Here is a 13,768-nt window from a genome sequence, read left to right on the forward strand (position 1 = left end):
TTCCAAGCTCTAACCACAAATTCGGTATAAGGTGCTTACTATGTTTTTTTCAGGGGTCTTTATAGTAAAGAAACTTTTGTCAGTATCCCATAAAAAATTGATATATTTTTCTTCATACTGAAAAGAAGCATAAAGTATGCTATCTTTAATATAATTGTAATTTTTGATCTAGGTAAGCAAGTCAAAGTCTATATATATACATATGTTTATATATAAATGTATATATACATGTATATATACGCATATATATTTTATCATTCAAGATCAAAACAAACAGTTTGTGAATGCATTCTGTTTTCACCCTATTCAATAAGTTACCAGGTTTGTTGTCATCAAGTTGGGCTTGTGGATCATTCACCTGCACTACAGGCCAAACTCCCTGAATAAGCCAATTGCTACAAATAAGGTGCCTATGGTATACTGAGGTCTAGAACAGAAGATTCCTCCTTCATCAGTCATTGAAGTACAAAATACTAGTAAGCAAGTACTTTCAAAGGAGGCCTTTTGAAACTGAATGTACACCTAATTATTTCATTAAAATTAAATACTATATCCACACCCAATGGAAATCACTGGCTCTGCTTAACTTCAAGCAAACTCCAGCATGCAACAGAAGCATGTGCAGAGGCACAATTATTTGCTGCTTGTCTTTTGAGCTGGGATACCTAAAGTATGTCAAACAAAATAAAACAAAACAAAAAAAAAACACCCAACAAAAACAAAAACCCAAAGCCCCAAAGTATCAACCTTATAATCAGTAATTAGATCACAGAAAAAAACCCTCCACTTTGCATAGACTTTCTACTTAGAATTATGCCATTTGAAATCATATGGTAAACTTTTAATCAGCAAAATTTTAGTGACATAACTGTTGCAGTAGTCACAGAGGTTGCTTAGAATACCTGCTATAGCTGGAGAAAATAGCAAATATACAGAATATAGAGTGGAATTTCAAAATGTGATTTTAAAAGGTGTTGGTGGGAAGATGCGGTTCCTTAAAAATGGTCGTACTTTGCGATCTAGTTTTATCATAACTAGATTCATTTTGTCATTGGAGAAAATTAGTGTTATCATGTGATCTGAATTGTAGAAAATACATACTCATAGACTGCTGAGTTTCAAGAATGGGTTGAGTGAAATGAGGGAAGGAAAGTATTAAAACCCTCTCTTCCAGCATACGGAGTTTCATAAAGTGAAAAGTCTAAGCATTCCACAGTGAAAGTGCTTCAGCCTTCACTTCCAATCCACATGCAGCAACTTTCTGTCTATACTTAGGTGATAACTGTAAAACTGTCTCTCTTTGGTTCCCTATCTCAAGGAAGTTTTGTCTCAATCTTTTTTTTTTCCTTTTTTTTTTTTTTCAATGTGATGTAGCTTTAGCTTTTCCCCAAACTCAGGAGAAAATTAGCTATGTTAAAAAAGCAAACTGAAAAGCCCCAAATAATTAGATTCCACCACAGTTCTTGGCAGTCATTGAGTTAGCAGAGTAGCTGAAATATTACATAACTTTGAGAGTTGCATTATGGTTTGAATGCAAGCATGATGTTTTGCTAGTGCATGTAAAGCACAAGGACTGGAAGGTATTGCAGCTAAAGAATCTGAGGATATAAAAAAGCAAATCCTAAACCCACCTACAGCTTATGAAGCAGAAATCATTATGGAAAACTCAAAAATGTTTAAGGTAAAGAAGGGCAATTCAGAGGGATGTTGTGTACCTGTGTTCTCAAAATTCCCCAGTCAATCAAATACTTAGCTAATGTCAGTCTCTGTATACTTTAATTGGAAAGGAAAAAAAGCAAAACAAACAAACAAACAAAACCCACCAAGATTTGTACATGATTTTCCTCACTGAACGTATTTCAGTTCATAATAGCCTGAAGGTCTTTCCAGTACTAAATAATTTTTTACAATATATTTCTTGTTGGTTTTCTCTTTTTGTCTTTTCTTCCCCCTTATTTCTCTGTACTGAACATAACCCAGACCCTTAAGTCAAAGCTTGAACCATACAAATTATTAGCAAAACCTTTCCATTGTCATTATATTTTGCACCATGTTTTCAGCATATATGCACTTTTAGATTTCAAATTACATGAACATGTACACGAATACTGTAGAGCTGGGAGCACTTAGAATTTCCCTTACTCCGGCTTTACCTGAACATGCCATGTCAACAAATATTGCTCTATTAAGAGGCGCAACTTGATGAAGCTCTCTGTTATGTACTGTTGCATAAACTTCACCTCCCACTGAGCAGGGTCCAGAATGCCTAAAGCTTCTTAATCCTAACGAAAAGCACAAACAGTTCCTACTATAAAGTATCTAGTATTGGGGACATTTTCGGAGCAACTTTTGCAAATAGGAATCAAGGTCACTTTGAGTTTGACACTGAGCTCTTTCCACGTTTCCTATTCCAAGTACATTGAAAGAAAACTAATCAAACAAGAAAGTAGCTTTATTGGCAGCACTCAGAACTCCAGCTTTCAGTTGGAGGTGAGAACTGCAGTACTGACAAAGAGGAAGGGATGTATTTCCAATTGTTTGAAGCTCAACAGCAACTGCTGAGTTCAAGTCAGAAGAGTTGTGCCCATTTTATCTGAATTGCTTTTGTCTGTTCCTAGTGACCCTGTTTTAATATGCACTTATTTTCATGTATTCCAGGACACCTAGAAACTTAACATCCCTCAGACTGCTTCGACAGCAAAGTGGTTAATGTTTGAAGAATGAGTCATTCTTTCCTTTGCCATGACATTGGGTTCTTATTGTACAACCCTGTACAGTACTCAGCAATATTTTTAAAGATTTAAAAAGCAAAGAGTTACAAAACCATTTGCAATTAACTTGAAATAGAAAAGATAGCACTTTTTTTTTAAATCCCATTATATAGTACACCGTATAAATTACAGAGTATTCAAATGCATAAATGCATCTGTGTAACATTTATCAAATGTAATTTTTTTCATTATTGTTGGGGGGTTTATTTATTTTAGAGTTTTTTTTCTCCTTGTCCTAGAGACCCCCATCTTCCCTCACTATCACGTATGACAGTGCTCCAGGTCTGAGACGTTGCTGTTGCAGTATCGCATGTTGTTGGGGATGTGGCAGTCTGTGTAGTTAATGCCCCCGTTTGGGGTATAAATGGGCTGCAGTCTGAAATCTCCTTTAAGGAGCTGATCATTATTTAAGGAGACAATCTGGAAGCTGGTTTCCGTCATCTCCAGGATGGAGTTGTCCTTCTTGGTCCCTGCCTCACAGTAGTCGTCTTTCCGACGGCCCCGGTTATATTTCCACTTCTGGGAGGTGTAACGACCTTTTTTGTGCATGTGCCAGCAAAAAATGCTGAGCAAGACCATGAGGACAAATATCACTGCACCCCCAATCAACCCTGCCAGCAGAAATGGGGAGCCTAGATTCTGAGAAGTCGTCTGTTCATGGCTGGAAGGGATGTTGCTGCCATTCAAAAAGGAAGCCTTGGTTGTGGCTTCTGAACAGACAGTATCTTCTCCAATTCCGTAGTTGTTATAAGTATCCAGTGGAACCAAACAAATCCTGTAAGTGGATTTGGGTTCCAGATTTACCAAGCTTGATTGCTGCTTCTCACCACTAATTATTCGTTCATGAACAATTCCTCCTACCAGACTATGGCCCATTTTAACCCATGTGAGTTTATATGCCATCACTGAAAAAAGTGACATCCAGTTGACTTGGATGCAAGTGTCATTCACAAAATGGATGGAGAGCTGAATCCATTCAGACAAAGGAGGTGTCACCCTTTCTCTGTCCTCCCTGTCAGGCACAGTGGGGAGTGTGGCAATAATGGGAGTGAGAGGATTATGTTTACTACTTGACGGAGGAAATGATGAGCTGGGAGCTAATGTAGTTGGCATAGTTGTAGCTGGGACTGGGGTGATGATAAGTGGCAGACCAGGGGTGGTGGTAGGGCATGACAACATATTCATATTGAGCTCCCTGACTGCCATACCTCGGACCTGCTCTGGTCCCTGGCACATAAAACCGCGTACATTGATGGAAGAAGGAATGAATTTGAGCCATTCAGTGACCCACTTAATGCTGCAGTCACATAACCAGGGATTATTCCTTACAGTGAGTTGTCTCAGGTTATGGAGATTATCAAATACTCCCTTTGCCAACATCCGAAGTTGATTGTTGGAAATATCAAGACGTTCCAGTTTGTGGAGGTTTGAAAAGGCTGTAAGTGGTATATGGGTTATCTGGTTGTCCTGCAGGTAAAGTCTTAGCAGATGTGTACCTGGAAGATCAGGAGGAGGGTAAGTCAGTGAATTCCGAACTATTGAGAATTCCTTGAGCTTGGAGAGGTGGCTAAAGGTGCCTTCAGCTATGCCTTTATTAGTAAGGAGATTGCCATCCACAATCAGACGCTCCAGACTTGTAAGATTCTGGAAGGCCAGGTCTGAAATGACAGCAATTCGGTTTTCATCTACACGCAGTTCTTGTAAGTCCAGCGGAAGGCCTACTGGCACACTGCTTAAGTGATTCTTGGACAAGAACAGAAGCTTGAGGCTGATGGCTTCCTGGAATGCCCCATCCTCAACACCAACAGTAGAGATGGAGTTGTCATCCAGGTGCAGTTCTTCCAGCTTCAAAAGCTGAGCAAGAGCAGCACGAGAAATAGTCTGAATGTTGTTTTCCTGCAGGTGGAGAACCCTGACATTCTTGGGTAGGTTCATGGGGAATTCATCCAATTGATTGCCATACAGGTAGACTGTGTGCACAGACTGGACATTGTGCAACTCTGCAGGAAATCCAGCATTATTAATTTGGTTATTATGGAGGTAGAGGACGGTTACACCCTCCGGTATCCCAAGAGGCACTGAGGTCAAGCTTCGTTCATTACAGTAGACAAAGTTTCGGTCACAGCGGCACACTTTTGGGCAGGCCAAAGTTTTGGAGACCTGTATGTAGAGCCCCAGGGAAAAGATAAGCCATGATTTCATGAGAAGAGCCCAATCTGTGGGCCACATTTTAGTCCACGAACCCATTTCTAATTTAAAGAAATAAAGTACCAAAATGTTTAGGAACTGATAACAATAATAACACACAGGTAACAAAATCTCAGGTCATTAAAATTGGCTTCTATTTATGTCCAGTGTTCAGGCCAGAGTTAAAGTCCTTGAGGCTAACAATAAAATAATCCTTTTATAATTGGCCTACCTCCTAATTTTGATAAGGAAAACAGTTTTATTAGCCAGGGTTATGTTTGTTGCCTTCCTCCATGTGTGCTAAAAGAACCAGTTGCCATGTCTTTGCAGTTGAACAACAGGTTACTTTAACGCTAGCAGAAGTCTCTGTGCTTCGAGGGGTATTTCACTGAAGTCTGTTGGTTTCTGTCAGCTTTCTGAAGTCAGAAAACTCCTCATATCCGCTATCTGTCAGATCTGGCCTGCCTGTAAAAGGAAAGAGAAAAGAAAAAGCTGAATAGCATGAAATGTTTAATAGGGAAGATCAAGCCCATTAGAAGACTATTCTAAGGTTGAGCTCTTTATGGATTTCTGGGAAAAAAAATAGAAAAAAGGCATTAATATTAAACATTAGCTTAATATTACTGTTAAATAGTCTTGAAATAGATTTGATGCAAAGTCATTGCAAAGACTGAAGGACTTTCAGTGACTTCAGTGAAAGCTAGATGTACTACCTGCATTTGCATACTATACCTCCAGTCTTTGTCCTTTCAAAGTCTATTTAAAATTCTAGAACTAAAAACAACCCAAAACCTAAACCATTTAACTGGAAATTTTTGCTCAGGTAATTATTTTTTCTTTTGCAGAACCACTGACTTCAATGACTGCTATTCACTGATGCCTGACAAAATAGACTCTGGGCTGTACTCTTTAATCATACTCTATGTGTTTTTTTACATTTTTTACCAGACTCTGGAATATTCTGCTTCTATTTCTGTAATACCATTGCATATATTGTCCAAATTAATGTGCACTGACATATTATTGTACCTCGCTCTAGTGAATTAGACCCTTATGAGGAGAATCTTTTAAACAAGTATGGTAGTCCATGAATGTAAGATACCCTGTTGTAAGAGATGTATTTGCTAAAATTATCATCTTGATATTGGTTCTAATGTGAACTGTGCTGTCAATAGATTTCATTACTTGCTCTCCACGAAATGAAACAGGCTCACATCTTCTAAGTTATTGTTTTAAGAGACCAGCTCAAATTATGGCAGCTTTGCAAACACTTCCTTTGAAACCATAAAGGTTAGATATGGATTCTAATTTTGCTACACAGTTATCTGTGAACGGCTACAGAAACAAGTGTGTTAGCTTTAGCATAGTTGAGCTCCTTAACGTGTATTTTCAGCTTGTAAGCATACTTTTTATGTTCTCAGCTAGTATTTATTATTCAGATCTATAACCAAACATTCCTACTCTCTAAAGCATGCAATGAAAGGAACTGTGTTGTTTGATGTTCTCTTGTCTTGTTATATGTTGTTTCCAATGATTGTTGTGCCCCTCACTCCCCCATGCATTACACATAGTTGGACCAAATGAAGGATATCAACCTTAGCAAGCACACAGCATGTGAAGTTCTCAGGGTTTTCAATTGCAGTGACATAAACACAGAATTTTTCCAGGTTTTGTTTATCCAGATCAAAACTCAGGTTGGGATTTCAATAAAATAGATTTTAGTGAACAAAAATCCTGTTTCAAAATGGTATTTTCTTGTTTTTTCCTATTATTTATTTTTATTATTATTATATATATATATTTATTTAAACAATTTAAGAATATCCATGTCATTCAGAAAGAAACTTACTTTGGTCACACACAAAACCTTTTTCTTCTGACACAGCTGTGCAGTTTATGACATGTCCCTGATGCTACTTTTGGGAATTCTATGGACTGCTAGTGTAGAAAGCATCCTTAGGAGACAAACTGCTATAACCTTTCAACCTTCCACTTGCAGATTACTGTATTTCTTTAGAACATCATCAAGTATCAGCCTCAAGGTTCAAACAGTTGGAGATAAAAAAGTGAGACCCTGAAAAATCCTGTTTACCATTAAAACTTCAAATTTTAAAGATATATAAATGCAATACTGTAATACAGCCTATACTGCGTATTGTCTTTTTACAGAAACAGATTGGGTACCCCACTGTTCATGGTTTTCTCTCTCACTGGCATATTTCAGTCAAGAGTAATTCCTTTTCAATTATGCCAGATGACGTGATACTGTGGAGAAACTCTTAACAGGATTACATCCTAACATGAGCCTAAGTGTGACGGTTTATCCGCCTCTAATACGGCCTGGCTCCCATCTAGATCACAGTGCTCTGATCTGTCATGACACTCTCTTTTAAAATGAGAATGGATATGCAGAGCATCCTCTGAGATGCTTGGGACCACACAGAGCAGTAATAGTTGTTATTACTCTCTCACTTTTCCATCATCATCAGAGAGAGACAGCCTGTACCCCCTAAAAGATCCAATACCCTGCACTGAGCTCGCTTCCGACTGTAAGTCCAGTTTCTGATTAGGTTTTATTTCACTCCCAGGTACAATAGAAAGCCCAGATGAGAACATGCAGCCACAGGCAGTTGCAGCTCCTGGTTTGCTGGGAACCTCTTAAGAACAAACTGTCATATTCAAACTGATTTACGCATTCACCTCATTCTAGTACTCTGTCCAGTGTACCTCTCACCTAAGTAGATGTGGCACCTGAATCAGAGATTTTAGTAATGATTCAAACAAATTAGATGAGGCACAAGGCACTTCTCATTAGATATTACAAGAAAAACACCTTTGATTGGACAGTCACTTAAGTAGATTCTGGAGTTTCTCTCCTTATTTTGTTACATAGATTTTGCTCTTAGAAATCTGTTAAAACTTTCCTAATGTTTTCTTCCCTTGTGATGATAAGAAAGGCAGTCCTCTTATTAATACCAGTATCCTGAACTCTAAATATCAGCCCTTTATAAATTTATACAATAAAAAATCAGTACAGATTATAGGTATTTCGGACTACTCTTGATTGTACTAAGCAAAAGCACAAGGACATATATAACTTGGTATTTGTGATTTTAGGGTTGACTGTGGTGTGGCAGAGGTAAATAATGAGGAAGCAAGGATAAAACTAAATGTATTTATATAACTTTTTTGGGAAGGGTTTTACTTCAGTAATCTTTCACAACTGCTGAATACTAACTTAAAATAGGGCTCATAATAGTTGTATTTTTCAGCATATCTCAGGGACCTTAATGCAAAAGTGAGTTCTATCTCTGTGTCAGAAATCTCTACCCCAAAAACATTAAAAATATTGAAGAGTTGGAAACCTGTTTGATCAAAAAAAGAAATTTTTTGAAGGAAAACCATTGTCCATAAATTCCAAAAGGCCAGAAAAGTGTAAACAGTTTTTCCTACAGTAAACTGCCAAAACTGAAGCCAGGTAGTGTCACTCAGCTCCCCAGCATCCCCCCAGCCCCCATTCCTGGCATGCTGGCTTCCCTAAACAAGCTGTGTTTTCAATACGACTGCAAATACTGAATTGATCTCTCTGCAAATTTACTGATTTTTTCAGAAGTAGCAATTTGGAAGCGGAGGAATTAAAGGCATTCCTTAGCTATTGGGATTGTAAATCTTGGGAGTGGACTGACAAGCTGTAGATAGCAGTAACTTTGCTTCTTTGAAGTCAGAAAGTTCTGTAAACCAATGTAGGTAAAGGTAAGTGTCACAATTAACTTAAAATTAAAGAAATCAACAAGCAAATGTCTCAATAACATATCTGTCCATCAGCAATTTGGTAATTTTTGTTTCTATTTCCTCCCCTGTACACTTGATTTCTATTATGTCTTACTATATCCTTCTTAGACACACAAGTTATATCTTCCAAGTGTGTAAGACATTTTCTGCCTTACTACAGCCAAGATATTAAATTCCATTAGGATTTAAGGAATGATACAATGAAATTAAGAAAACCACATTGAAATAGATGAGAAAATATCACATGTTTTAGGTGGCCAAGTCTGAAAATTTGGCTTAGTAGTTCCTGCAATCAATGGAAATATTTATTTTCATAACTTACAATGCATTTCTGATCAACATTTTTGTCTCACTGTCTTTTTTCAAACATGCCTTGTTTCAATTCCCTTTTGGCATAACTGATGCTAGCTGGAAAAGAAAAATTCTGGGTTTATATACTGGATAAAATATAAAGTGTTTTCATTAAAGATACTTTAAAGGTTGAAACATCTAGCTGCAAACTGGGAAGGTTACTTTTTTTTAGTCGTAGTTTTTCTGGTCAGAATCCTCCATACAACTTCCAGCCTTAGTCACCCTGTTGTGCATAGCCATGAAATAATTAATATATTACTGAAAATTATGTTCAACTATAAATTTGTGGCATCTAGTGGGAAAAAAAATCAACGCACTAGAAGTCTGCTTGTGGAGCTTTTTCCTACCTCACTGAGTGGCATACTGCCTCAGTGGCTCTCTAAAGAACCTTCAAATCTGCCCTTAGAACCATCTTTCCCATTTTTCATTCTGCAGTCTTCCAAACATGCAGTCAAGGTCCCTGTGGCTATCTGAGAACCTAGTGATATTCAGGGAAGATATGGAGCCAAGCTATAAGCACAGAGTTTTGAAAAGCTCCTAAAGCTGGGTTGTCTGTCTTCATTAGCCTAACCATGGTTTACATTAAGGTTATAAATTTTTCTGAGATAATAAAATTAAGAATACTTGGCCATTCTTTCCTTCAAGGAATCCTGAAAATTATAAAAAACAAGTCAAAGGAATCCAAGGTCTTTTTTTCTCTCATAGTCTAACCATTTAGCACCACTTTTCCCTGCAGTTCATCCATTTTTCTGGACCTGAGTGCCAAGCAACAGAAATTGAAAGGCCAGCAAAACTAAAACCAAATGGTCATACCTACTCTTTTCACTATTACCAGTCAGTGATTCTTATTTAACACTAAACCCTTAAGCATAAATTTTCTTGGCTGTACTGCAGACCAGGGCTTTAATCAAGGCACAATCTTGCTCTACATAATTATAATATACAGTAAGTACAAGGCTATTATGTCTGGAATTGAATGACAACCAGAAAACAAATCTAATTCCATTCATACGAAATATAGTACAGAGTTCCTTGTTCTTAAGAAAAATGTCACTGTGTATCTTTCAACTGGTAACAAGAAAAATTACAGAATAATACCTGACAAATGCCTTGTTTTCTGATAAGTAGAATTCATATCTCTGAGTGTATACATTAATGAATATTCTGGTATTTTGTTTTGTTTTGTTGGTTTTTTTTGGGGGGGTTGGTTTCTGTTTTTTTGGTTGCTTTGTTGTTTAAGTGATTAGGAGCCTTGAGTGGTAGTTTGCTGTATATATTTCTCAAGAGTTTCTTGGGTTTGAACTTTGCATTCAAATTTTAATAAGAGTCTGTAATCTCTGCATCAAAGGCATAGGGAAAATGACCCAAAGGAATCAAAATGCTTTTATAGGAAGCCCTTTTGCATGCCTGCTGTTGCGGCTGCTTCATAGCTATGGGTGTGTATTATGTAAGAAGATGATGTAAGGAGGAGGAAAAAGAGGTGAAGAAAAAGAGATAGAAAGGAAATACCATCCTTGGTGCCCTCTTCTAAACTGAGTATTGATGACAGAATAATGCTCAGTAGCTAGTAGAGGAAGGAAACCTTAGAGTGTCACTGTACGCTCTTGCAGACACAACGAAGTCTATATGAACCCATTTTGGTAGAGAAGGGCGTTAATGTCTTTGCCATATTGTTAACAAAATGATTCAGCAAATGTGCTCTTCTGAACTCTTGTGCCTTTTTCTAATCTGATCAGGATGTTTCTGGTTTTATTTTCAACTTTCATTTGTAATTATTCTCAAAACTCAGATCAGGCAGCCTGACGATGCAAGTGAAATTGATTTGGATCTGCCTTGGTGGAGACAGGAGAAAATGTAGAGAGTGGTACATCTTGAAACAATGGGTGTAAAGACATCATTTGCCATCTTTCTCTTTCTGGTTCTTCTGTAATCTTCTGGTCCTCCAAGCCTTTTTTCTCTTTCTAGCTGCATTCCTGCAAATTATTATGCAGACACATTGTCCCGAAGGGTGCTGGCTTCGGGAATCCCTTTTTAAAAGGCATGCTATTATAGTGAACAAGAGCTTTGTCTTTGGAAATTTGGGTAGTGTACAGATTCAACAGGACTGTGATACAGCCCAGTTCCTGACTGCCAGGAGAGGGAGCTAAGCAGCAGGAAACTTTCTCTCCCTGAATAAACAAATAAATAAATAAATGTGGGACTTGTTTTCTTGCCACTTTGTCTGTCCTTGCACACAGACACACTTCTTCCTCGAAGGTGTCTGTGGTTGCTGACCTGATCAATGGTGTCCCTGTTGCACATCTGACAAACTGAGTTTTGTAAGACTTTGTTACTGGAAAAATGCTCATGTATTCTTATAAAAGCACTATTCCCAGCTTCAAGGTTCAAGACTTTTTTGCTTGTGGGTTGCTGCAGAGTGAATTTACTTCATAGGCATGAGAAGGCATGTAAGAGGGAGGGAGAGAAAAGAGAACAAATAATGGAAAAAATATAGGTTTGGGAGGGTGGAAAGCTCAGATATAACAGATTTTTTTCCTTGCACACATTAACAGGAACCAGTAACAGGTCAAGAGAGAGACCCTACTACAAGACATAATCACTAAAGTGACTGCTGTACTCCAGGAAGCTGAAATATCAAAGCTGAAATAGCTACAAAATCAATAGCATTAATGCCTCAGGTGGGGCCATGAATTCAAGACTGCCAGTCATCTTATCAGGTACTGTGCTGTGCGAAACACCCTGCTCAGCTCCTCAGACTCCTCCATAAATGGGTGTTGCAGTGCCAAAGTTCAGGTGTGCAGACTACCTAGACTAATGTTATCTTCATTCCTGTGTTTAACAGTTGGTGAATTGTATCAGAAGGAAGTTATTCTGAAAGTGTGACGTTGCACAACTTCATCAAGACTACCTCACCTGTGAAAATTAACAAACCTCTGAGCCCAGAAACAACAGTGTTTGCAGTCTGTGGCAAAAAAAAAAAAAAGAAATTGTCCTTGCTTGCACATATATAGGTAAATACAAATTATGTCATCAAATAATCTTAAAAATAAGAAAAAATAAGACTATTTTTAATAATAAAACCTATAAATTAAATACTGTGGAATGTCTAGTGGAAAACATATCCATCCAAATTCATGTTTTGGTTTGTAATACCATCCAGTTTTATCTGAATGACTGCATGCATGAATTGATCTCACATGGACCTATTTCTAGTGATGATTTCATCTTAGGAGTTCCAGAAATGGAAAACTGCCTCTAAGAATTTCCTGCTGTGGAGCTCTGAATTCTAATATAGGAAACACCCAAGCCTAGTATTTCAACTAATTGTAACTAACTAATTTCTAACTAATTGTTAGAGTAAAAGTTAATGAAGACACACATGTCAAATTAAAAAGTAAAATCTTTAATTGCCTGTACATGAGAAAGTAGGACTGACTCACAGAACACAAGGAAGAATAAGAGATGCAGAACTCCAGGTTTTTTACCAATGTGAGCTTCTGAGTTGTGTAGGACTTCAAGGCAACCCAAAGTCATTGACAGCCCAAGTATCTTTTTATAAGGAAATATCCCTGTTTTCATTATAAAATTGCTGATTGCTGAAAATTTACTCCAGATGGTGACCATCATGATATTTTCACTCCATTGGCCAAAGAAGAACAGATGATCACCTCCAGGACTCATATTAAATGGAGTAGTGCACCTACTAGCAAAGGGTTATTGGTGTCTTTATTAACCTTGCCCCAAGGCTTACTCTATTTTTTCACCAGTCTAATGCTGCAGTGTTCAAAACTTAAAAAATTTGTCAAACAGTGAGAATGATCTATTTAGTATGGCAGTAAATTAACTCACTAGTCTTTCATCCACAAAAGCTGTTCTCATATCTTAGGTGAAATAGTTTTGATGGATCTCATCCAGGACTCCATAAGCTCATCAATGTAACAGGTGATGATGTGATGCTGGTTTGAGAAAGTTGGAAACGGCAGATGAAAAAAATCTCACATGAGGAGCTATCTGGAACATTTCAACAAAATGCATTTTCATTAAAATATATTATTTCACTGAAGTAAAAATCTTGCACGTAGATTTGTCAGTTTTGATAATGTTTTCAATAAGAAATGTGCCTGAGGTCCAATGTTTTCTGATCCTTTGTGACCAGAGACAGAGAGAAAAAGCTACAGGGGAGGAATAAAAAATTGACTTTCTACCCAAAAACATAATTTTGGACACAATTCAACTTCATAAAATCATTTGTAAAATAGTATTTACATTCCACAATTTAAAATGGTGAAAATTGTTGTGGAATTATCTGCCTCTGGACAGCTGCGCTTAACACAGTGAAAGAAATAGAAAGATAATCTTTCTTTGCCTTCTTGACCATTTTCCAGAGGGTTTTCAGCTTTCCTTGACAAAGCTGGACATGACTGTTTGAGAAAAACTAATAATACTAAATTAATTTCAAATAATTCCCCTTTTGGAACACATTCATTCTGTACTGCGGTTAACATAATGCATTTTGTACTAAGAAAAAATGATGGCAACCTGCTGTTTCTTTGCAAGTAAATTGGTCCCTACCTATAAATTATTCTACACTGTGAAGCAAACAGTTTGCTTTTATCTAGAGATATGTGGGCAGCCTGGCAAAACGTCTGTGGAGAATTCAAAAAAGC

General features: G+C 37.4%; 1 protein-coding gene across 4 annotated transcripts in view; it reads right to left on the reverse strand.

Annotated features, from left to right (window-relative positions):
* Nucleotides 1–1,759: 1,759 nt before the first annotated feature.
* The window catches only part of FLRT2 (fibronectin leucine rich transmembrane protein 2), a 61,695-nt gene continuing 49,686 nt past the window's right edge, over nucleotides 1,760–13,768 (reverse strand). For all 4 annotated transcript variants that reach the window (XM_033061826.2, XM_033061824.2, XM_033061825.2 and 1 more), the window contains one exon: nucleotides 1,760–5,423. In XM_033061826.2, the coding sequence (XP_032917717.1) occupies nucleotides 3,033–5,018 (1,986 nt within the window). In that variant the 5' untranslated portion in view covers nucleotides 5,019–5,423 and the 3' untranslated portion in view covers nucleotides 1,760–3,032. The remainder of the gene's footprint in view (nucleotides 5,424–13,768) is intronic.

This window comes from Catharus ustulatus, chromosome 6 (genome assembly GCF_009819885.2).
Source record: "Catharus ustulatus isolate bCatUst1 chromosome 6, bCatUst1.pri.v2, whole genome shotgun sequence".
In the NCBI taxonomy this organism is placed as follows: domain Eukaryota; kingdom Metazoa; phylum Chordata; class Aves; order Passeriformes; family Turdidae; genus Catharus; species Catharus ustulatus.